The sequence below is a fragment of the Bemisia tabaci genome, chromosome 3, assembly GCF_918797505.1.
Source record: "Bemisia tabaci chromosome 3, PGI_BMITA_v3".
NCBI classification, from domain to species: domain Eukaryota; kingdom Metazoa; phylum Arthropoda; class Insecta; order Hemiptera; family Aleyrodidae; genus Bemisia; species Bemisia tabaci.
Window position 1 is genome coordinate 54366165 of NC_092795.1, and position 26900 is coordinate 54393064.

The window sequence follows — 26900 nt, forward strand, 5'->3', positions numbered from 1 at the left end:
AAAGTAATAACCGATGTCGCTCAATCTGTCTTTCATATTGGGGCTCATTCATTGGGAAGCTTTTCATTTCAAAATCGGGAGCATTTCATCTGTTGTCCCTCACAAAATCAATCGAGTGCTTGGCTGCAGTTGATTTTTAGAATACTGTCGTTCTTGATGAGTTTTCGAAGTTTTATTGTATTTTTTAATAAATTAAAAAAAAAAAAAAAAAACGCTCAAAACCTACCCGAGAAAAATGTTATAATAATCTATAAAAAACTTACACGAAAGAAAGGTGAGAGGCGGTTATTTTGTTCAATTTTTCGTGAACATTTGCCTCTTTTGTCCCTTTCTGATCGGAAGCTGTTAATTTTTCTCTTTCTTTAACACCTTGGTGTCACGGAACTCAAATGAATGCCTCTTTTCCCTCATATCGACGGTAAAACTACCAAACCACGTATCTCGGTTTGCGACGTCGCAGACTTCGTGTCATACTTTATTTTTTAAATGAAAAACTACTTGACGTCCAGTCTTGAAAATTTCTGTGATTTTTCTTCTTCGTGCGGAGAAAATTCTGTGAAAATTTCAAGGAATGATATTGATTTGGTCTACTTCAAAAAAATAAAATGCGAGCGTAGATTTTTAAACACCGCAAACGAGATACGTGGTTTGGTAGTTTCACCGTCGATATGTTGTTTTAGAGCAGTCACTTCATGCTGGTTAAATTCATGTCCATCAAGCCTTTTGTGCAAGTATTGCGGTGATATGCCCTATGTATGTGCCCGGACAATCCCTACATGGGATCCCATATACCACTTCTGATTGTTTTTCGCCGGGAATTTTGGATTTCAAAGAAGACCGGAAACTCTTCAAATTACATTTATTGGATGTGACCAGTGTGTAACCATGCGGTTTTAATGCGCATCTTATCATTTTCGAACAGGACGATATGTAAGGGCATACTTTCAAACAATAATAATCACCCTCTAACAGAGAGGCAAGTCCATTCATATCATATAGTCCATTCAGTTGTTTCGCCAACTAAGTGTCTTGTAACAGTTGTTGCTGCTGTACATTTATTATTAAAAAAGTGGCCTTTATTTTTTGAGGTTTGCAGATTTGGTTCGGTAAGCATGATGATGCCTGCGTGTTTTTGATTGGCTAATTCAAGTATTTTATCAGTAGCAGCAGGCATTCCTTTGACATTACATAATACAGCAGAGAAACTAAATACATTTGAGGGACAGAAATCATGGGACTCGTTAAAATCTAAGGTTAATTTTGAAGATTGATCATTCTGTACAATAGGGTGTTGATTATTAGATAAGTTATGTAAATTATTTACTGATATGATATTATTAGTGGCTTTTTGAATAAACCATTCTGAGCTAGAATTTGAGTCGGAATCGGAGAGGGCAAGATCAGCTGAGTGTATGTTCATCACTTTCCATAATGAACTCCTCCAGCGTTCTCTCACCCAGTCCCATTCCTTCTCTTGCCAGTTGTTTTTCCACAGCCTCTCTATAAAGTGGGCACAGGTATGTCATAAAACCGTGAGTAGAAGGGCGTTTGTGACGGGCACATATTAAACACTTTTGAACTGCGGATTTGCACTTTCCTCTCTCGTGATCGGTGGAGCCACATCGGAAACAGATTTTGTCTTTCACTTCACAAAAACGTTGAGAGTGTTGTAAATCCCCGCATTTTCCACATGCCATTATGCAGATAGATGGTGTGATTTTGACTCGACCTGAGTATCCCATGTAGAATTCCTTTTTCTTGATTATGATGTCTGCAATTTCTCCTCCCAGTCGTGCGTATACTATGGATCGTTCCCATTGCTTTGCGTTTTTTCGTCGCAGGAAGTGGATGTTTTCAGTGACTTTTTCTTCTGTGATGTTCATATCTAGTCCTCTTGTTATTTCTTCACATATTGTCTCATTTGTTGTTTCATGTGGTACCGATTCGATTTTGCAATTATTAAATAGACGTCTTCGTGATGTCTAGCATGGGTTTGTGAAAAATGTTTAGCGTAAGTTTTAAATTTATGTTCATAATCGTTGGAAGAATCATTTGAAAAAGAAAAATTTATGCGTTTGGCACCATCACGTTTAATTTTCTTCCAGACACAATTATGGTGAGGAATAGTACCAGATTTCTGTATCAATGACTTTGGGACAAAGTACATTACTACGATGGCCAATTGAGCATGAGCACTACTCATACAATGAGCTACATCGTTCGGCGACATATCATAAGTAGAGTGAATGAACATCAATAAATTTGCCCGTTTTGGGCACTCTTGACCTTTCATCCCACAGTACAACAGATCTCGAAAAACATCATCGTTCAGAATCTTCTCAGCCGCTCTCTTCCGGTTAACAGGTCCATGTATGGCTTGTTGAATAGCCAATTTCCTCTCGGTAAACCTCATTGCGTCTCGTGCACCCAAGATAGGACAACAACTGTGGATGTTAGTCCGGCCACGAAAAAGGTGACTAGTGAAATTCCCACCGATGTCTTTAACTGCAAGATCGGGCATTTTCGGAGAATAACCTAACTTGATTAAAACAACTTGTGATGAACATATCCGAGCAGCTGCTGAAAATGCGTGTGGGTGGTGAGACACGCGATCTGGGTAAGTGATTTCTAATTCGGGAAATGCGTGTTGTAACAACATCTGCTGAGTAGCAACAAGGTGAAACGGGATTACTATCTTGTCAATTTTAGGTTTATGAATCTCACTCTGAATTCTTTCTCCTAGTTCACTCAGGAACTGATGTTTCGTTACAGGGTCGTTCTCAAGTTGTTCGACCAGTAATCGTCGAGCCTTGGTATGCAGATCGAGACCGTACTGGGTCATAAGAGCCATACAATCTTTCAACGCTCCAATGCGTCGAACTGAGGAGATTAAATCGTGCATCATTAAGGAAAGTGGCATCATCGGGTAGGACAATTCAGGATGGTAAACACCATCTCTCAATATAGGAATACTGAGCATGATGTTACCTGAAGTGACAGAGGCATAAATGTCTGCCAACACATGTTTTACAAGGGGAAAAGGACCTAATTTGGTCATTTTCGCCTCAACCATCGAGATCGGAAAACCGGCTTGTTGGTACCACGTAAGATAGCAGCAACCGACACCGGGAGGAATGGTCAAACCCTGAAGGGATCGAGCAACTCTTCGACGAATCATGATGGAAAATTTACACATACAATCCACAAAATAACAGAACAAACAAAATGAACTCAGGAGCGGTAAACCAGCGATCACTGAGAACAAGACAGAAGAATGAAACGTAGGAGCGGAAAACCGGCGGTCACTACGAAATCATTATTTCAAATACAAAAGATAAATTTACACACATATTCTAAATATTTACAAAAACACTTCAAATACATAAGAAAAGAAAACAAACGAAAGAAATTACAAGGAAAAACACAATACAATATTAAATTAATAATTTAATCATTAAAAATAATAGTAAAAAATTTATACCTACTTTTGTAGGTCACAACGGTAGTTCAGTTGTAGATTTGGTAATTTGCTCTCCAAGCCTCGCTTCACGCCTTAAAATTAACGTCCTTTCACAAAATTATCTTACAGATCATAAATGTATTGTTATCGATTTCACTTCCGTCGATTGCACATCATCATACCCACGACCCACCCCTGGATGGTTCATTAAAAAAGAACTATATCCAGATTATTGTAAATTAACAAAAAGTAAAGTTAAGGAATTGATTGATATGAATGGAGAATTAACTGTGTATGATTGTGATAAAATAATGACAGAATCATGTGATGCCCTATTTGTTAGAAAAGAAGATTCAACCTTTAAAAAACCACTTTATTGGTGGAACACTGAAATTTCTAAATTATGGAAAGAAACATCTAAGCTACAACGTAAAATTACAAATACAAGATGTAACCTCAAAAAATATCCAAATAGTAACCAATTAAAAAACAAACTTGAAAATCAACAATCAAAATTGAGAGACAGTAAAAAGACATTGAATACTATGATCAAAAAATCAAAACAAGAAAAATGGAAATCTCTCATACAAGATTTAGACCGTGATCCATGGGGACGCGGATATCAAATAATGCGTAAAAAATTTAAATCCCCAACAGAACACAATCATTCAAGCTTATCTCCCTCCGAACTAAAAACACAGGTTGAATCTCTTTTTCCCAAACACGACATACACCAATGGGAACCAACCCCTTTTAATCCGGATGAAATACCGCCAATAACCGACGAAGAATTAAGTAATGCTCTGTCTCGACTTCGTCCCGGCAAAGCCCCTGGTCCCGATAACATACTACCAGCCATTGTAAAACTGTTTATTCAATCTAACTGGAAATATGTACTAAGAATGTTTAACAAAATGATCTCTTCTGGAACTTTTCCTGACATCTGGAAATTAGCTAGACTAGCACTACTCCCTAAAAAATCATCTGATCCGAACTCTCGAAAATTTAGACCAATATGTATGCTTAACTGTTTGAGCAAAATCTATGAACAAATACTTGCCGCCAGAATTTTGGAAAGTCTTAAATTATCCCCAGACCAATTTGGCTTCACCAAAGGTAAATCAACTACTCAAGCACTGAAAAAATTGAAACGCATTTATGAACTAAATACACAGGCCCCTCTTCATCACAGAAATATACTTTGCATGATTGGTCTCGACATAAAAAATGCATTCAATTCTTTACGATGGAGTGACATCATTGCTGCATTAGAAAGCAAGAATGTTGCTCCATATATAATACAATCAATGAAATCGTATTTCTCTGATCGAAAAATAAAATATAATGACTTATACTTTGAAGTATCTAGCGGTGTAGGACAAGGCAGCGTTCTCGCTGCAATTCTATGGAACATTACCTTCGATTATATTGTTAAATTACGTACTATCCCCAGATCAGATAAAATTGTATATGCCGATGATCTTTTAATAATTTTGCAATGTTACAGTAAATCTTCTCTTCGTAATAACTCCTTTCGAATTACTAGACAATATATTAAAGAACTTAAGAAACTTTCATTAGAAATAGCTGTCCCTAAGACAGATGCAGTAATAATTAGCGGTTCTACTGACGAGAGGAAGGACGCAACGGTCCTTGTAGGTGACACTGAAATCCCAATTTCGAAATCAATGCGTCACCTTGGCTTCCAAGTTGGAAAAAACTTAACATTCAATGAACATATTGAAACAGTATGCACAAAAGCAAAAAAGGCAACTCAATTTTATAGAGGCCTTCTAGTTAATGTTAATGGCCCTTCCTATCTCAAAAGACTACTTATTATTCATGCAATTATGTCAATTATCTTTTACGGTGTAACAATCTGGTCACATGCTATTAAGTTAAAATACAACCAAGACAGAATTAGGAAAACACTTAGACCTTTAAAAATATCACTATGCTGTGCTTATCGAACTGTGTCCGATTTTGCATTAGATACATTGTCTAGAATAGAACCTCCACATTTACTAGTAAAAAAGAAAAGACGTATGATGATTTACAAAGATCGTAGGGAAGAAATTGAAGAAGAAATCATGAATGAATGGAAGAATGAATGGAATAAAAACACAAAAAATAAATGGATTAAGACTTTAATTCACGATTTTGATGCATGGATGAATAGAACGCATGGATATACAAATTATTATCTTTCACAATTTTTTACTGGCCATGGTGATTTCAATGATTATTTACATAGGTTTAAGATAAAGACATCCCCTCTCTGCACAATCTGTAATGAAGACATAAAAGACACGGCGTATCATACATTTTTTGACTGTTCTGCCTTTGTACACCTTAGATATAACTTAGAATCCAAGACATCTTATAGGTTAGAACCATCTACAGTCGTCGATTTTATGATCTCCTCAAATAATAACTGGCAGTCGATCAGCCAGTATGTAGAGAAAGTGTTAACAAGAAAAAAGACATTAACATCCCGTCTTGCACAAATGACAACCCTTCATACTGAAGAAATGCCTTCAGGCGATACCGGTGTTGTAACCCAAACATAGTATAAATATTAATTATAGCTGTAATTAATTAATCTCTATAAGTATTTAACCCTTTTAATCTTGTAACAATATCACTATAAATCATAATTATGCTCTTATTCTTTCTTACTAGACTGTACATTATAGGCCTTCTCGCCAATTACTGTCTTAATTGGTTGTAACTTGTAAATAAACTAATAAATATGTTATTTCAAAAAAAAAAAAAAAAAAAAAAAAAAAAAAAAAAAAAAAAAAAAAAAAAAAAAAAAAAACAGAGAGGCAGTACTATGTATGTTTATGTGTATGCCTATTAAATTTGCCTTTAATTATAATACATCTCAAAATGTATGAACATAACATACCATGCTTTCAGCCTTGTTGTATTGTTTATCTGCAACGTTTCAGCTACTCATCTTCAGGCGATTTCACTTAAAACTACACTAACACTACAATTTCGAACTAGGGTAAAACGTTAAAATTGTTCCGTGCTACGGCATTTTGAAATTGTTACGAACCGCACAAAACTGTAAAATTGCATTTACCTGTTACAACTATTTTCAAAATTCGAAAAAAAAATAAGGCCGGAAAAAATTAAAAATATTGGCAAATCCTAACTTCCCAAGACTTCTGCTCCTACTTCGGGAAATACGCTTTCCTTCCCGAAGTGGATGCGCGGGTCACTTAATTAAAAGGAAAACGGCTGAAAAGACGCGCGCGTTTCGCTTTTCATTAAGACACTTCAAGGATCTTCTGTAAGCTGAGGTGGTAACTATAATCGTGGGAAAAACAATTACAGAAAGCAAGAATGCCTCTCAGACCTAAGGCTCTAATCTCTGCATGCTCTTATTATTTGTCAGAATATCATGATGTTGTTGGCAGTCAATTTGAAAAATCATTTTCCGTATAACTATTGTTAAAGGTTCTCGCAGATTTTCTCCAGAGAAAAACTAAAGATAACCACTCGTCCAATGTGTTACGCGTCGTCAGCAGGACCGCATTTTTGCAGCTGCATCAGTTCGTGAGTAAACATCTCGTTCAGTTTCATGCTTCCCGTCCGCGCTCTTCAAACAAATATTTGCAGTTATTTTGTCGTGACGAGCCACGGCACGCGCATCATGAGACGGTTGCGATGTTAACGTGAAAAGGTTGTCGTTAAATCGAGTAAATATATTTTGGCTCGTCGTTATTCATAGCGCTTAACGATTATTTGATATTGAAAATTTGACAGCTTTTTGCGATCTAAAAAATTATATTATTAAAAAAAACTCACCAGTTTTCTGAAAGATCGGAAAATTCTTTACTTATCGGGAAATTTGAACTTAGTCCCTTGATGACAAACTTAAAATATACATTTTAACGATTTTCTTCCAGGGTTGTTTCCACGGAAAAAGTATCACAATGCGAGATACACTCCTGGCTGATTTGGCGCCAGACTTAACAGTGGTTGTACCCAAGGCGGATAAAGAATGGTGGTCGCATTTCGTACCCTCTGGACGTCACACGGTATCGGGTACATGGGCTGGCCGAGGCCGGGGGGGCCGACTCAACCTCGGATTGCACGGCAAAACCCGTACCCTCCTGACGTCACAACGCTTCAAGATGGCAGCCAAAATCGAAATGCGACCACCATTCTTTATCCGCCTTGGGTTGTACCAGTCAGAGGTACGGTTGAGTCTGCCGAATGTGTGTTTGGATCAACAGTACCTCTGGCTTGTGCAACGGCTCTCATATCTAGCGCCAACATCAGCTAGGAGTATATCTCGGATTGTGATACTTTTTTCTCAGTCTCTTTGAAGAGGGGTTATGCAGTCAAAATTTTACTCAAGACAAGGAACTTTTGGAAGAATCAAGAATCGGAAATTACTGAACAAGCTCGATGACTCCACCAGATTACAAACGGGAAGCTTTCGGTCATAAAAATATTAATGAAGGTGTGTTTTTAAGTGGGGTGCGTATCTCAGTCATAGATTTTGCAATTTGTGTATCAATCATGAATATGTACCTGATATCTTCCTTGTTCCAGATTGTAAAGAATATGTAATGAATATGATGAGCCATGCCGTGTGAAGTGACGTGTCGCACGTATCGAGCACCGAAAAAGGGCTACGGTGCTTGGAGCGTGGATTTTTTTGCTTACTTTTTAAAACGGTTTTTGACTTGGACACATCTTAGCATATTTGGAGCAAACTTAACCTTTTTTTCCTAATTTTAACACTTCAACGCGCGTTGATTACACCGTAGAGACAGGACTATTCTTGCTTCGTGGATGTCCGTGTTGTACCTGTATATTTGAAGGCGCGATGGCGTGAGGCGTGAGCGCGATGGCGTGAGGCGTGAGCGCGATGAATCGCTCTATTCTTCTGATGAAGTGTCTCTTTGTCGTTTACCTTCGGGAGAAACGTCACAAAACCAGGCACGACAACGTGTCTGCTATCTTCGGCTAGGCTGCTCACCTAGCACTTAAGGCACCACTGCAAATAAGACACCCGGAAACAACACATGTAAATAGCGCATTGGTAAGGACGCGCGTTGATGATGGATGGAAGGATGCGGCGCAGAGATACAACTATACGTACTCGACGGATGTCCGTGCTGTATCTGCAAAATTGAAGGCGCCATGGTGCGATGTGTCTTTTACCTGACGCCACGACGCAACGTCAGTCCGCGAAACCTATAGCGGACTTTCTGTTTACTTAACAACTGAAACGACCTACAAATATAATGAGTTACATTAAGATCCATTATGTACACCAGTTTGATGAAGGGTATGCCACGGAGGTAAAAAACATTTAGCCAAAATATTTAGGTTTGTTCAGGCATGAAAGTATCACAAACACGTTCATAATTTACAGGCTTTTGATTTTCTCTCTTAAGGGCGTATCTTGCGTCGTAGAGTGCCTTTTTCCGAAATATTATTTCCATCAATTAATGCACACTGGTTTATCTTACGCTTAACAGCTTGGATTCATTCCTATCATATCTGAAAATTTGTTTAAGTGCCATGGTTATGTCTCTCTTCACTCTCTAAAATTTCATTTTATAGGCTTTTGTGTGACGATGGTCAAAGTCAAAAAATGTGCATCTCAGATTTTAACGTGATATTTCCAATTTTTTCTTCTTCTTTTTTTTATTTTATTTATTTTTAATTGTCCAAACTCCGTAACTCTTGCGCCACCCCATCATTTCTCTCAAGCTTTTTCTCAAAATCCGACCGTGAATTTTTTTTCCTCTTTCAATCAATTTTCAGTAAAATGCTAGGGGATTATTTTGCTTGTTTTCATTCGAAGGAGAATATCGATGTTTGGCAAACGTTCCAACTGAGGCACGCATTTACCGACTGAGATCATTAATTTGAAAGGAAAACGTGGATTTGCTAAGGTTTCGTCTTGTTTTATTGCTGCTTACAGCCTCCTCCTTAGTAAGAGAGCCACTAATATTAAATTCTCAGTCATATACCGCCAGAGTACGGTCAAATCAATAAAAGTAAAATTACTCTATTTCAAATCAATGGGTCCGTTGCGCCGGTCAAGGAATTGTACTTCGATGCCACATTCTTGTAGATCTGCAAAAAATAATAAGATGCGTCCAAACAGCAACTTTCTACGTTGAATATTGACCGAGAATCGCGCCTTAAAAAAACTCGATTCATGACATCATCCACCGGGGTGGCACACACCGTGTTCTGCACAACCTCGGTTGATGACGTCATAAATCGAGTTTTTTAAGGCGCGATATTTCGGTTAATATTCAACGAAGAAAGTTGCTGTTTGGACAGATCGTATTACCGAATCTACAAGAATCAAGCATCAAAACACGATTCTGCACGGAAAAAATTTAATCGCTGATTTAACAACTCACTTGTCAGAAAAAGTGACTGCAATATTTTAACGTAGATCTCGCAACAAAAAAATGCTACTTCAACCACTATTTTGTAAGCTAATGTAACCACGGGGGTGGCAAAGTAGCATTTTTTGGTTGTACAATTCACATTGAAACATTGTAGTCACTTTTTTTTAGTAATTGAATTGCTAAATCAGCAATTTAGTTTTTTCCGTGTTTGACCAGTGTAACTGGCCCATTGCTAACCAGTTGCATAAGTAATTATGAAAAGCTTACAAATAAACGCATTTTGCTTTACAAAACTAGGTTGCGGTATACAGATGCAGTTGCACGTGGTGACTTCATGAATGAAGCGCGTGCAAGGGCCTTAGGGCCGTGTTATGAACGGCATTCCTTGCTTTACTGGCTTCTTGACAGCGGGAACGGGAAGGATGTGTAAAGAATCAGCTTCACGGGAACTTTCAAAATTGAATTTAAAGTTTGCAAAACTCTTGCTAGCCAAAGTTTGTCGGTGTGTCGAAGAGTTTCCAAAGTCATTCGTAGCTCTGCCGCCTCGAGCCTGTCGGAAATAACAAAATCCGCAATCATTATCGGCTGTGCCGAGCTTTTTCCTGAGGTAAAATAGGATTTCCTTCAGGAAGACTTACATTATTTTTCAACTACCCCCTTCAGAAACTAAGCTACGATGAGGAAGATGTTATTCAAGAAGGATGGAGGCATAGTGTTAAAGGAGTTAGGTATATGAAACCCGAAATGGTCATTCTCGTAGTCATGTGACTGAGTCCCCTAAATGAATGAAAAACCTTTGTAACTATATTTGGTCAAAGAAAGTATGGCAAGGGGCCTTTAATCGAAATGAGGGAGTGCCAACTCCCTAACGGGTTGTGGTGAGACGGAGTACGCACTTTAACGGTAATATACACTACACATACACGCACACACTTATACATGCATAAAATTGTTATATTCTAGACATTTTGTGTAGTCGAAGATGTTAATACGCGTTTTTTTTTACAATACTGTGATCGCTTTGGTTCTTTTCTGTTAAATGCCATCGCACTGAAAAAAAAAACACATTGGATCTAGAGTCCAGACTCTTGCAATTATTGATAAGAAAAAATACTCTTGATTCAATCAGATTTAAGCTTACATCAAAAGAAAATCCGCTCAAATTAAGAGGCTTGGTTCTTGATTTAAGCTTAAATCTGATTGAATCAAGAGTTTTATTTCATGTCGATGTTTTTAAGAGTCTGGACTCGAGATCCAATGTGTTTTTTTTCCAGTGCGAAGTATCATTGCCCATTTTGAATTCTGAACGACTCAAGACGAAAGAATGTCTCTCCCACTGTATGCAAGAGTTTGCAACAATCTAATTTCTGCAAACAGTTTCGCAACAGCCGAAGGCATTTTCAGACCGCGTGAAGATGAGCTGGTGACCGAATGCTTTTGAGAAGGTTCTTTCTGAATGAGTTGGCGGTGACGTTATCTTGTGTGAATGCCCGCGCGCGGAATTTCACTGGGAAGATGATGAGAGGGAGTCTATTTTGTGTAATTGCCCGCGGTTTCTGAAGTTTAATCTTCGACCTCTCCACTGAAATCGGACGCCGAGTGTTTCAGCCGACCACTAAACGCCTCACAATCTGGAAGGCGTCTCGTTTATAAGTTTCATGCCCTCAGCATCATATGCTTGGTTTTGTGATCCTTGCACGGTTCGTGGAACCACTTAGGAGCAGAAGAAGAAAATTGACCACTAGACAAGCAGTGGCGTGGCGTCCATAGGTTCGCAGTGTTCGCCGAACACCCGAAAATATTTTGAAACAATTAATAAATTATGGCTAAGAATGTGGGAAGCAATACAGAATACAGAATAGTAGATCGCAAATAAGTATCGGGTGCTTGGCTTCTGACAGCGGCATGTGGCGCGGCGGAGAGAGAAAATCCAGTGACGCGTGGTCCGCACCGGCTACCGAACCTAGATGATCTGGGTACGGTGAGGAGAGAGAACCTGGGTGCAATGATGAAGGGGCAAAGGGTACACGAGAGAGGAGAGGCACCGGCGCGCGGCGCAGAGTGGAGCGTGAGCATTGGGTTCGGAGACGAGTGCGGACCGGCGGACCGCGCTCGCGGAAGGAACACAGCAGAGAGAAAAGGGAGGGGAAAAGAACGAGAGAGGAGAGGCGCTCATCAGTCCAGCTGTTTCCTATAGCAGTGGTCCGCAGGGGTTTGCGAACCGCCGAATTTCCTCTATGCCGCGATTCGCCCTCCGCTTCTCCCCCTGTGCCTGCGGGCCGCATCTCCCAGTTTCCCAGTCTCCCTCTCCCACCTCTCTATGTAGATGAGTGTTGCGAAAATACGTTATTATTTAACAAAATAAATTACGGGAAAACGATCGGTAAAAAGAACAAAATTTCGATGACAATTTACCGGCACAATTTTCACCAGAAAGGGTTAAAATCGTGTACTTGCGGCTTCATTTTTTAAAAAGTTTCCGGGGGAGGCCCCCCGAACCTCCCTTTTAGGAAGGGGAGTGAACCATTCTGACCCCCCCCCCCCCCCCCCCCTAAAGTTAACACTCCTACCGAACGCCTACCGGATATAGTCACGCCACGCCACTGTAGACAAGGTACGAATTTAAGCATTCTGATTCATGTATCTTAACCAGAATTTCACGTAGAACACGATTCGCGCAACGAAAATTACTGAAACTAACTCCTAACGGAGATATTAACATTTTTATTTTACATGGTTACAAGGAATTTGAACTGTCCGCTCACAAGAAACTCAAAGCTCTACGTAAGTCAAATCGCGCACTACAACGGTTTCAGCAAGCTTCTCAATCGAGCAATGTTCATTTCCCACCATGTGTTTTTCAAACTATAAGTAATTTGCTATAGCTGAGCCAAAGTGTCAAGATTGAGGTTCCCAGATTTTTTTCATCGCAGAGACGTTCATGGTAACGTTTAGCGCGCGATGTGAATCACGTAAAGCATTGAGTTTTCATGAGCGGGTGGTTTCAATTCACGCACCAAGAATCATTAAGTATAGCATTGGAAGGAGTTAATTTCGGTAATTTTCATTGTGCGCGTCATGTTTTACGTGAAATTTTTGTGAACATTTATGTATCTAATGCTGTAATTCGTATACCTTGTCTAGTGGTCCATTGATGGGATTTCGGCCTCTCGTAATGAAAGAAACAAATATTGAGCTTTAAGTCAACTTTCTCTTTAGTTATTTATAATCCCAGGGCATGCTTTAAAAAAACTGTGTGCAAGAGAATGTTCATTTAAAACTTACCTTGACATGGTGATAGCAGCAAACGTTTCGGCCATTACATTGACCTTCATCGGTGCAAAGACTTTTGTCTCATTTTTGTTTCTTGTATGCATACTTCCAGTGTTCTTCCATCTTTTTACTTTCTTTGCACTGATGAAGGTCATTGTCATGGCCGAAACGTTTGCTCATATCACTATGTTGAGGTAATTTTTTTTTATTTCTCTTGTACATCGTTAATTTCAGCATGACCTGAGTTAATATATTATTTTTCAGGAGGAAATCGGCTAAAAGCTTAATATTTGTTTCTTTTAAAGCATAAGTTACGTTTAAAATCACTCCCCATGACTTTAGGGGTAAAAACTTTGTTCGCCTTACAGTCTAAAAGTTTTCAATTCTGGCCGTCAGCTTTTTTTTCAAAACTAATTATCTCGCAATTATGACGGTTTTCGTGCATTTTGAGTGTGTCATTATTATATTGAGAAGTACTCCTTTTTCCAGTTAACACACGAAATATAGTTACACGTAGAATAGGAGAACACTTGGGTTACTTTTGGGACAATGAATGTAGAATCAGAGAACAGATTAACTTGGAACATATATCATTTTCTATCTTCATTCTGTTGTTGTCATGCATTCATGATTCGCGTTGTTCATTATTTTTTGAATAGCACAGAGAGAATACTAGGTTGTGTTGCGAAAGTGATTTTGTCCGCGCAAGTTTTCGAGGCAAACTGACCCTCTCTCGCCGCGTTTCACAATTAGTGCTTCTCTATTTCCCCCTCGGAAATTCCGCTTTTCCCCTCGCACCTTTTTTCACCCAGCAAGAAAACTAATTGACACGTGGATGTTGTATTATTCAAGTGTCCGAGACTTTTTGGCAGATTATTTTAATTATTTCTCAACTCGGTTTTTTTTCTCTTACCGTATGCTTTTAAAATTTGCATTCGCTCGAAATTACCACTCTTATTCTGCTGTGTTGAGGAACATCGGCATATGAGCATTCAGGCGTTGCCATATTTCCTTTAATTATAAACTAATTCACCGGAAAATTTTTGAGTATTTTTCCTCCAATTTTCTTACAATTTTGTTCGGAATTTAATCTAATCCGTTTGAAAATTTCAAGGTGAAATATGCATAATCTCTTTAAAAAAATGTTTTATTCGGAAAAATTTGGCAACTCTCGGATGCTCACAAGGCGTTTTGCGTCAGTCAGTATTATCGAACCTCTCTGCGAACCTCTACCCGCTTCCCGGTTTAATATCCCCCGTCAAGTTGCTGAAGTACTACGCCCTCTCATTTTCATAATGGGAGTTGATGAGTTGTACGGAGTTGTATTCCTCAAATCAAAAATCATCTAAAATCCACGAGTATATCGATGAACCCGGCAACGTCAGTATCGAGTTGCGTTGCGTATTCATAAATGGGTGCACCGGTGAAATTCACCGCTATTCACGGATGATAATGTAATCCTTCGGATGGCGCTTCCGGACTATGCATGTGTCCGTACTTTAAATCAATATATGTATTGACCCTTCAAAAATATTTCCACGTGCGCAATAATTAGCATCGCGCTTGCTGTGCGATTTTCGAAAATGAAATTCCTCGCTCGTTAAGGTCTCGTTTCTTGCAGTTTTTGGGCCGACAGTGATATTTATTGTAGAAATTTAGGCCCTGAATGCTGATCAACCGGCGAACGTCGCGTCGTAGAGGCTCAATTGACCGGCTTTGATGGGTGATTCATCGCTCCAGAATTTTAAAGTTTAAATTGGCGGCAACGCATTTTTCACAGCCAGCTTGCTCTCAATCGAAATTTGCGGAAGTCAAAGGAAAAAGACGACGAGAAAAGTGTAGGAGGGCAACATCTCAAAGTGGTGCCCTTTGCAAGACTTCTCACTCAGTTCTTTCAAAAAATAATTAGCCACTGGATCCTTCCGTGAGTAATACAGTTGACGCATTTTGTCATATTTTAAAACATCACTATGTCTCCAAAATAGTGGTGAAACTTGGTAATTACGATTTAAATATATATCATTGCTCTGTATTTCATGAGGTGTTTCTTCGGGTCTAACAAGAATTAGCTTAATTTTACGTGCTCGCCTCGAAGTTGCTCAAAATCTTAATTTCTTGATGTTTTCTTAGAATTTTTTTTTTCTACCTTTTCTTTCTGATCTTCTGGTTGTTTTCCTCTTTTTTATGTGACAATGGCCATTTCGGGATCTGAGTATCTCATCAACAGTGAGTTTTAAATCGGTTTTATCGTGAAACAGTAGAAACCACGGAGTGAGCAGAAGACCTGATCATAGGATACTCAGATCCCGAAATGGCTATGGTCATTTTTTTTAAAAAAAGGAAGTAACCAGGAGATTAAGAAACAAAAATTTTCCAAAAGAACATCAACATGAGTCCTGCTATAAGTGGAAAAACTTTCAACATATTTGATTTCTTAGTTGGGAAAGAAAATGATTTGAGGCTATTTTTACGTGTTGAACTAATCGATACCGTTACTATCTCGGCCATTGAACGCCTGTGCTGCCGTGCTAAGGAAGAACGCCGTATGAACAATCGAGAGTTGCCAAATTTCCCTTCATAAAACATGTATTTTTGTTATCATTCATGCATACTTTTTCTTGAAATTTTCAGATATTTTAGATCAAAGTACGTGTACAAAATTGTCTGAAATTTTCGGAAAATAATTTTCGCAATTTTCCCAGTAAATTCGGTTTTTATCGGAGGGAACTTGGCAACGTCTGAAGGCTCTTACGGTGTTCTTCCTTAGCACGGCACTGTCGGGCGTATCGAATACGATCCATAAGACGACACGTTCTAATATCGTCGCTCCTCTGACGTAGGTAATCCTTTGGCGTATCTTAATTTCCACATGAGCCCTGTTTTACCATATGAATCTGTGTCTTCTGGGGCTCATGCAGAATTTGAGATACGCCCTTACGTCAGAGGAACGACGTTATATCGAGCAACGGTGGAAACCCCTTGATTAGGAGTTGGGATGCGAATGCTCCCACTTGCTGCCGCCACCGCAAAACCTCGCAGCGAGCACGTGTTAATCGTCCCCGTATCCATTCGGGTCTATTGATTGAGGGTGCATAATATGCGCCAATAACGGCCGATTCTCGCGAGGCGAATTTATTATTGAAAACCTGCCCCCGGATGCTATATCTGGATGCAGCGTGAATAATCCATTATCAATATTTCCCCATTCGGAGCTGTGGTAAATAATCGATTATTACGGTGTTAGTTGCTATTACACTGTTTTCGATCCTTTTTCATGGGTTTAATGACAGCTCGATTGAACTATCCGAACCTTGCCGTAAACCTCTATGTTGAGGACGTAATGCGACCCGCCAAGACTTTTTTTTGGGATTGAAGAGGTGGCCCAAGGAGCTCCAAACATGACTGTGTCTGTGACATACATATGTCTTGAAATCTCGGCGTGTTTACTCTGCTTAGCCGTGTTACCAGCTTTTTTAATTATTATTTATTATATGTCTTGTCACGGGCTCCGGAGCGTTTATCAGATCTCATCTTACTCTGTAATTAGGCTCCGTGTAGGGTCTGATTGAAAACTGTTTTAAGTCTGCTGATAATTGCTCAAAGTTTCCGATCCCTCAGTTCCCTTGCTGCTTGATAACACTGGGAAAAAAACACATCGGATCTAGAGTCTAGACTCTTGAAAACATTGACAAGAAAAAGGGCTCTTGATTCAATCAGATTTAAGCTTAAATCAAAATAAAATCCGCTCTTAAGAGGCTTGATTCTTGATTTAAGCTTATATCTGATTGAATCAAGAGTATATTTTCTTGTCGATGTTTTCAAGAGTCTGGACTCTAGATCTAATGTTTTTTTCTTTCCAGTGCGGGGTTTCGGCGCTTTATAGACGCCAGAGCAGAATTTCGCTTCAAAATGTTCAACAGTGTGTCACTATTGTTTTCTCCACTTTTAAACAGAGGGCAAAAATCGAGAAAATATTCTGGAAATGACGTTGAATGAAGAACAAACTATCTCGCAAGCTAATATCAATCTCTCGCGTATAATTACCGTCGTTTTGTAGATTTTTTTCCTTTCAAAGAACAAGCAGACAAACGACTGAGATCATACTTGTCAAGAATTGAAATCTGTTGGCAAGATACTTTGAATATTTAGGTTGCAGGTTCACTTTATGCATTTACACACTGAAAACAAAACCCCAGTCCTAGCTGGAGGTCATACCTACGGACTACTTAGACATACCATCTTCGTTCCGGCCTCAGAGGCCGAAGTCCGGCGTGGTTTCCGGAACAATCGAAGATACGGCTCCAGCACCCGGAACTTTTCGGCCTCTGAGCCCGGAACGGGCGGTATGTCTGCATAGCCCGTAACTGTTTTTTCAGTGCATGCAGGACAACTAATTGACAAATGAATATGCTTACGCATGTTGGAGACACTGCTCCTGGCATTTTTTTCGTTCTTCGTCTTCTTTCTCAAGCTTTGTTTCCAAATCTGCGTTGAAACTTTCCAGCCTCGAAATTTTTCCGCGTAATGCACGATTGTCCCTATTCAAATCTTCATGCTTCCTGTGTAAACAAGAGATATATTTATATTTGAGAGAAATAAGAGCGTACATAGGAATATGCATTTAAAATTTATCATTTTCAAATTTAACAAAAAACACAGTTAGGCGTAGACAATACTGCAATTACTAAAGTTGTAATACGAACGGTTTCATTAATGTTGTGCTCGATGACCCTCTTGAGAAAGTTTTCATCATCATACGGAGAAAAAAATTTCGTGCATGGGACCCGAAGTTTAGGTCATGTGGATCTCTGAAGTTTTCAGATGGTGCATCCGAAAACTCGAGATCCTGCGGCCGAAGTTCGGGTCAAATGTCTGACATACAGCCGTATGTACCGGAGCACTTCAAATGTATGACCCGAACCCTTCGGTATATAACGAAGTAATCAGATGTTTGACCCCAACTTCGGCAACAGGACCTCAGGTTTTCGGATATGAGATCCGAAAACTTCAGAGATCCATATGACCTCTACTTTGGGTCTCTCACACTAAGTTGTTTTCACCGTGTAACATCAGTTCATCGAGTGATGTAATATTTTGGCAAAATATCTCTCAGATTGTTCAATGCGAACGCGTAAACAACACTGAGACAATTTTTTTTCATATATATGATCAAAATATTTTATAAATTTGGAATTTCTGTTAGGAATCACAAATCTTTTCTACTTATTCCCTGAAAAGAGCCTCGCCAAGTTTCGCCCCTTTTTTTTATACCCGAGTTGGTCAACCGGACAGTGCTCAAATGAAAGCCTATGGTAAGGCAAACTTCCATGCAAAGTTTCAACTTGAAGTGACCCCTCGTTTAGGCTGTACAGCGTTGCCAATTTTCCAGTTTCATGTGCTAAAATCAAGGATATTGGACTATTAGTCCGGTGCATAAGTAGACTAGTACACCCAAGTTGGTCAACGGGACAGGGCTCAAACGAAAGCTCATGGTAAGGCAAACTTCCAGGAAAAGTTTCAACTTTAAGTGAAACCTCGTTTAGGCTGTACAGCGTTGCCAATTTTCCATTTTTATGCGCTAAACTCACGAAATACTGAATCGTCATGGTTCAACAGACTATTATACCCGAGTTGGTCAACGAGACAAGGCTCAAACGAAAGCTTATGGTAAGGCAAACTTCCGGGAAAAGTTTCAACTTGAAGTGAAACTTCGTTTAGGCTGTACAGCGTCGCCAATTTTCCATTTTTATGCGCTAAACTCACGAAATACTGAATCATCATGGTTCAACAGACTAGTATACCCGAGTTGGTCAACGAGACAAGGCTCAAACGAAAGCTTATGGTAAGGCAAACTTCCGGAAAAGTTTCAACTTGAAGTGAAACCTCGTTTAGGCTCTACAGCGTTGGCAATTTTCCATTTTTATGCACTAAACTCACGAAATACTGAATCATCATGGTTCAACAGACTAGTATACCCGAGTTGGTCAACGAGACAAGGCTCAAACGAAATCTTTTGGTAAGGCAAACTTCCGGGAAAAGTTTCAACTTGAAGTGAAACCTCGTTTAGGCTGTACAGCGTTGCCAATTTTCCATTTTTATGTGCCAAAATGAAGGAATTCGGGACTAATAGTCCAATGCATCATAATTAAACAGACTAGTGCATCGGTCTACGAGCTGAATACTACCCTGAGATCAAATAGAAGCGCAACTAAAGGCCATCGTGAACTTTTCGAAGCAGTGTTGCCAATTTATTATTAATTTTTTTTAACATAAAATTAGGGTTTTTCCGAGATTTTTGGCGGAAAACGTACCTTCATGGGCTATAACTCCGATGAGTATGGGCTAAACATAACGACTCAATAGTAAATGAACGCTACAGACGGAGAAAATTGAATTCCGAACGCAATGTTGCCAAGTATATTTTAATTTCTTACAAAAATTAAAGATTTTCTCACGTGAATGCTTCGATAACGTAATTTCCAAGGCATTCATGTCATTCTGATGACTGAATATCACCATGGCATAATACATGATTTCTGTTCGAGGCAAAAATGAAAAGTTCAGAGTAAGGTTGCCAAATTGTGTACATTTATTTTACGACAAGACGCCTCCCAAAAAGAGAAAACCACTAAAATCACGTTTTGCTTCTCAAAAATATCTTCAAAATGGAGCTGAAAAACTCATCATTTTATCGTGAAAATGCCTTAAAATGGTAATGTAGACTTAAAAATTCGTCTTCTCTTTTAATCATCAATCCCATAGTATTGTATGGTAATAGTTTGCCTACCTTGTGTGGTGAAGGAACCTGAAAGCACGATTATTCGCACGAAAAGCTCAAAAATATCGGCGTCTCGTCGTAAAATAAATGTACACAATTTGGCAACCTTACTCTGAACTTTTCATTTTTGCCTCGAACAGAAATCATGTATTATGCCATGGTGATATTCAGTCATCAGAATGACATGAATGCCTTGGAAATTACGTTATCGAAGCATTCACGTGAGAAAATCTTTAATTTTTGTAAGAAATTAAAATATACTTGGCAACATTGCGTTCGGAATTCAATTTTCTCCATCTGTAGCGTTCATTTACTATCGAGTCGTAATGTTTAGCCCATACTCATCGGAGTTATAGCCCATGAAGGTACGTTTTCCGCCAAAAATCTCGGAAAAACCCTAATTTTATGTTAAAAAAAATTAATAATAAATTGGCAACACTGCTTCGAAAAGTTCACGATGGCCTTTAGTTGCGCTTCTATTTGATCTCAGGGTAGTATTCAGCTCGTAGACCGATGCACTAGTCTGTTTAATTATGATGCATTGGACTATTAGTCCCGAATTCCTTCATTTTGGCACATAAAAATGGAAAATTGGCAACGCTGTACAGCCTAAACGAGGTTTCACTTCAAGTTGAAACTTTTCCCGGAAGTTTGCCTTACCAAAAGATTTCGTTTGAGCCTTGTCTCGTTGACCAACTCGGGTATACTAGTCTGTTGAACCATGATGATTCAGTATTTCGTGAGTTTAGTGCATAAAAATGGAAAATTGCCAACGCTGTAGAGCCTAAACGAGGTTTCACTTCAAGTTGAAACTTTTCCCGGAAGTTTGCCTTACCATAAGCTTTCGTTTGAGCCTTGTCTCGTTGACCAACTCGGGTATACTAGTCTGTTGAACCATGATGATTCAGTATTTCGTGAGTTTAGCGCATAAAAATGGAAAATTGGCGACGCTGTACAGCCTAAACGAAGTTTCACTTCAAGTTGAAACTTTTCCCGGAAGTTTGCCTTACCATAAGCTTTCGTTTGAGCCTTGTCTCGTTGACCAACTCGGGTATACTAGTCTGTTGAACCATGATGATTCAGTATTTCGTGAGTTTAGCGCATAAAAATGGAAAATTGGCGACGCTGTACAGCCTAAACGAAGTTTCACTTCAAGTTGAAACTTTTCCCGGAAGTTTGCCTTACCATAAGCTTTCGTTTGAGCCTTGTCTCGTTGACCAACTCGGGTATAATAGTCTGTTGAACCATGACGATTCAGTATTTCGTGAGTTTAGCGCATAAAAATGGAAAATTGGCAACGCTGTACAGCCTAAACGAGGTTTCACTTCAAGTTGAAACTTTTCCTGGAAGTTTGCCTTACCATGAGCTTTCGTTTGAGCCCTGTCCCGTTGACCAACTTGGGTGTACTAGTCTACTTATGCACCGGACTAATAGTCCAATATCCTTGATTTTAGCACATGAAACTGGAAAATTGGCAACGCTGTACAGCCTAAACGAGGGGTCACTTCAAGTTGAAACTTTGCATGGAAGTTTGCCTTACCATAGGCTTTCATTTGAGCACTGTCCGGTTGACCAACTCGGGTATAAAAAAAGGGGCGAAAAAGCACCACTTTTTGGCGAGGCTCTTTGTTTCCTCTAATTTTTTTCTTTTTGCACCAAAATCTATGATAGTTTTGGAGGTGCTTAGCACTCGCAGTGGCGATTTTACGAGTGTGCAACACTGTTTTTCCTTTATTCATGTTTATTCAAAATATTGATTGGGGAACGCAAAAAATAGGAGCTGAAAATGGAGGTCATCAAATCATAAATGAGTTTTGCCAAAACCTCCGAAAAATGGTCTGTTAAAAAGAAAAATCACTGTGTAAATTGTTATGCTGTACAAATATCAAGATTTGTAAAAGGAAACAAGAAGTTACGAATTTTTGGTATCGAATTACATGCTTTTTGTGATTCCTAGGGTTGCAAACACGACTATTAGGTCGAACGCATCATGCGATTCGAGATTTGTCACTTGTGAGTTTAAAACACACAAAGCGCGGAAGATGTGTGTTTACGTGCTTAGGGAGATTCCTAGGGGTGCAAACACGGCTATTCGGTCGATCTCATTGTGCGGATCTAGATTTCTCACTTGTGAGTTTAAAACTCTCAAAGAACCGAAGATTTAACTTTACGTGCTTTTGAAGATTCCTAGCGGCAGAAACACGACTATTTGGTCAAAAGCATTGTGTGCTTCGAGATCCTTCACTTGTGAGGTTAAAACTCACAAAGCGCGTCAGATGTACATGTACGTGTCTTTGGGAATTCCTAGGGGTGCAAACACGGCTATTCGGACGAACGCATTTTGCGGTTCGAGATCTTCCACCTGTGTGTTAAAAACTCAGAAAGCGCAGCAGCTGTAACTTTACGTGCTTTTGGAGATTCCTAGGGGTGCAAACACGGCTATTCGGTCAAACGCATCATGCGATTCGAGATTTTTCACTTGTGAGTTTAAAACACACAAAACGCGGCCGGAAGATGTGTGTTTGCGGGCTTTTGGAGATTCCAAGGGGTGCAAACACGACTATTAGGTCGAACGCATCATGCGATTCGAGATTTTTCACTTGTGAGTTTAAAACACACAAAGCGCGGAAGATGTGTGTTTACGTGCTTTTGTAGATCCCGTGGATATGCATGCACGGCAATTCGTACGAACGCATCATGCGATTCGAGATTTCTTACGTGTGAGTTTAAATCACACAAAGCGCGGAAGATGTGTGCTTACGCAGATCCCTTGGGTGTGCATGCACGGCTATTCGTTCGAACGCATCATGCGATTCGAGATTTTTCACTTGTGAGTTTAAAACACACAAAGCGCGGAAGATGTGTGCTTACGCAGATCCCTTGGGTGTGCATGCACGGCTATTCGTTCGAACGCATCATGCGATTCGAGATTTTTGACTTTTGAGTTTAAAACACACAAAGCGCGGAAGATGTGCCTTTACGTGCTTAAGGAGATTCCTGGGGGTAAAAACACAGCTATTCGGTCGAACGCATTATGCGATTTGAGATTTTTCACTTGTGAGTTTAAAACACACAACGCGCAGAAGATGTGCGTTTTCGTGCTAATGCAGATCCCGTGGATGTGCATGCACGGCAATTCTTACGAACGCATCATGCGATTCGAGATTTCTCACGTGTGAGTCTAAAACACACAAATCGCGGAAGATGTGTGTTTACGTGCTTCTGCCGATCCCGTGGGTGTGCATGCACGGCAATTCTTACGAACGCATCATGCGATTCGAGATTTCTCACGTGTGAAAAAATCACTTAATAAAAATCACTTTTTAACTTCGGAAATCACGTTTCTTTTCTTTCGATATTATTATTAGCGTGGAAGATGTGTGTTTACGTGCTTCTGCCGATCCCGTGGGTGTGCATGCACGGCTATTCGTACGAACGCATCATGCGAATTGAGATCTTTCACTTGTGAGTTTAAAACACACAAAACGCGGCCGGAAGATGTGTGTTTGCGGGCTTTTGGAGATTCCTAGGGGTGCAATCACGACTGTTACGTCGAACGCATCATGCGATTCAAGATTTTTCACTTGTAAGTTTAAAACTCACGAAACGCAGAAGATGTGCGGTTAAGTCCTTTCCGTAATTCCTAGGATTGCAAACACGGCTATTCGTTCGAACGCAACATGCGAATCGAGATCTGTATAAAACTCAGTGTTTCTGAATAGCTCGAGGGACCTTGTAGATCAGAGACAGGTGCTAGAGAGTCAAAGCTTTCAGCATGAAATAAAGAGTGGTAGTTTTCTCAGAAAGTTGGAATTATGACTTGGCACAAAAGTTGGCTCAATAAGTCCTATCATCATAGAGAACAACTCTTTTACTGAAAACTAGCATGACTAACTGATAGCACGTTGGATGAGAACAAGAGAAAAGCAGCTTTACTCAAGCATGCTATCCAGGAGGTAAAAGATGGAATTATTAGAAAGGTCGACTAGTGCTTCTTTACTCAAGAGAGCAGTCACAGAAAAGTTAGAGAGAGGAATGTAGCTTTACTAAAGCATACATTTGAAGTGAAATGGTTTGCATCTTTACTCAAGAGTGCAGTTACAAGAAAGTTAGAGAGCGGAATGTAGCTTTACTCAAGCATACATTTGAAGTGACATAGTTTGCATCTTTACTCAAGAGTGCAGTTACAATAAATAGAGACTAGTGCAGCTTTTACTCAAGCATGCAGTCAAAAGGAAGCAGCCTTACTCAGGCAAGCCTAGGAGAGGAGTGGTTGAGCTCTTGGAGATGAAAAAGAGACTCTCTTCGCAGTGGCCGCTGCCGTTGTATTTATAAGAGTGATAACATAACCGATGGTGGCGTGATGTCGTTGCGTAACTCCCCTGGCTTGTTATGTAATCGCGGTTACATAAGTTCTCAACTACACGGCTGGTTGCCTGATTGGGCAGGTGCAAAATACAATTCAAAATAAAAATGTAAAATAACTGATGTAGTCTTCTTCAAGATCTGATCTTATGCAGCATTCGACCTTTTACTTGTGAGTTTAAAATCCACAAAGCGCGAAAGTTGTAAGTTTATGGCGTTTTGAGATTCCTAGGGGTACAAACACGACCATTAGGTCGCTCGTATCACGCGATTCGTGATCTTCCACTCGTGAGTTTAAAACCGGTGCCGCTAGCCCTGCTCAAAACCTCCTCCAACTCACCAACGCCCCCCCCCCCCCCCCCTCCCACCAATACAAGACTGGTTTCGTTTCGGTTTAATCCAGTTTAATTTAACTGGATGATCGGACATGTCCTTGAATCATGTTTTAATGGTTGGTTCCAGTGTCGTGTTTTAATGGTTGGTTCCAGTGTAATTTAATGGCAAGACATTGATAACATCGTCAAGTCTCAACGACTGACAGAGAAGGAAGAATTGTCTTTAGGAAAACAAGGTAGATGACGTCATTCGCCTTGCTTAGCAAAGTATTTGATAAGAGGTCTGGTTGTAAAAACGCCTATATCCACCTTCAAAACTAGGGGGCTTTGGCACCCATTTTTGTATCCGCACCGTTAATGAAAATCATATTTCCATGATAATATTTGTCCAAAAGATCTCGGCAAAACTTTTATGGCGGAAGTAGTAAGAACCTAATGGACTAATTCAATTTCCCAATAATTAATTATTTAAAGGATACAATTATGGATTAAGGCATGAAGTGAATATAAAGTTCGGACATTCTTATTATGTTAGTTGTCCTATCAGTATGTTCCTTGCAGGGATAGAACATAAGTGACAAAACTATCGCGAGCAACTATTCCTACTCCTCAACCGCTCAAATTGCCATTACGATTTTGAAGGCGAACTCGATGGAATGAGAGACACCCATTGAGAAGAGTGATCAATGTATGTTCCTTGCAGCGATGACTAAAGTGACAAATCTACTGCGAGCAACTTTTCGTGCTCCTCGGCCGCTCACGATTGCCATCACGATTATTGAAGGCGAACTCGACGAAATGAAGGAATGCAAACCAGTTTCCTGAGTGCTACTAGAGCCTTTAACAAAATCATGCTTGAATTACTTTCATCAAATCACTCACAATTGAATGTGTCCTGTGACTAAATTGTTTCAGTTTTGAACAGTCTTTCGTGTTATCTGAATTGTTACGCGAGAAGCAAGTACCGGCTGCTATAGTATTAAATATTTCAACAATCAGGCTGCTGGCAGGCCAAATTCCTAAGCTCATTACTCAGGAAAATTTTGGGAGTGGGGTGGAAAATTTTGAAATTTCAAAGTAAAATATTTATAACTCTCTTCAAAACTGAATATTTTCAAACGAATGCTCATATGGCATTTTTACTCATCACGAAAAAAAGAGAGGTGGTCGCACCTTTGCCATTGGAGAAACTCTTGATTCTCCGGTAAAAAGTGATGCGTTCTATGCTGCCGTGCTAAGGAAGAACGCCGTATGAGTCTCCAGACGTTGCCATGTTTCCTTCGATAAATACCGAATTTACTGAGAAAATTGCGAGTATAATTTTCCAACATTTTCAGACAATTTTCTACGTAATTCAATCTAAAATATATGAACATGTTGATGAAAAATATGCATGAATCTTGGCCAAAATAACGTTTTTTATCAAGGGAAATTTGGCAACTCTCGAATGGTCATACGGCGTTCTTCCTTAGCACGGCAATATGTTCGAACTGTGTAAATTCACGCTGAAGCCGTGATGACGCGCCTGACTGTATATGAGGACTTATCTGTAACAATAGCGGATGTCGAGTTTTCACATCGCGAGAAAATCGCGTTTGAAGTTTTTGAAGCTTTGCACTTTTCCGCCCGTAGAACCGAGAGGATTTTTATAAAGATTTTCATGAAGAGCAACTCTTCCGGTAAAAAACACACGTTTTACGATAAATGTAAGTGAAAAATCGAAGGAGTATCAGCGATTTGAAAAAAATGTGACATTCGCTATTTTTACTGCAAAAGCTTTCCATCCATACGATACAAAGTTTTCAGGAAGGGTTAATCTAGTGAAACGATTGAAATGAACCAAAATTAAGTCAACGCTGAGTTATTTAACAAAATTGAACAAGAAATTAAACCGTTTGTAACTTTTACAACAAAAACAAGGAACAAATTCTAAAATCAGTTAAAAATTCAACAGTTCTGGCAAGACGGTGGGAGAGAAGAGGTGTGCTCCTCAGTCAAGGACTGTATGAGTGAACGGGAATTTTAAAGCGCCAGTGACGTCAACGGCTACGACGTCCGGCAACACGGTCTGTAACTCATGAGCCCTGTCCACAATGCTCTTTTCCCATGCCCACGGCTCATGAGTGCCGCATGCAGGTGCCGCTTTGTACCGTTTGGAAGAGCGTGAATTCTCGTTTTTTCATTTCCCCGAAAGGAATAACGCTCACTTTTGCATTCTTTCTTATCCAGCTTTCTAGAGCACACCCCATCTTTCCAACTCGTCTATAGTTCCGTTCAGCAGAAATACGTCC

The 26900-nt window shown here is 39.6% G+C and overlaps 1 protein-coding gene across 1 annotated transcript in view; it reads right to left on the bottom strand.

Annotated features, from left to right (window-relative positions):
• Positions 1–7660: 7660 nt before the first annotated feature.
• Positions 7661–26900, bottom strand: part of LOC109033011 (uncharacterized) — a 63436-nt gene continuing 44196 nt past the window's right edge. Inside the window, exons 6-7 of the mRNA XM_019045405.2 lie at positions 17547–17690; positions 7661–10408 (exon numbers count right to left, since the gene is read on the bottom strand). Of these exons, the coding sequence (XP_018900950.2) occupies positions 10249–10408; positions 17547–17690 (304 nt within the window). The 3' untranslated portion in view covers positions 7661–10248. The remainder of the gene's footprint in view (positions 10409–17546; positions 17691–26900) is intronic.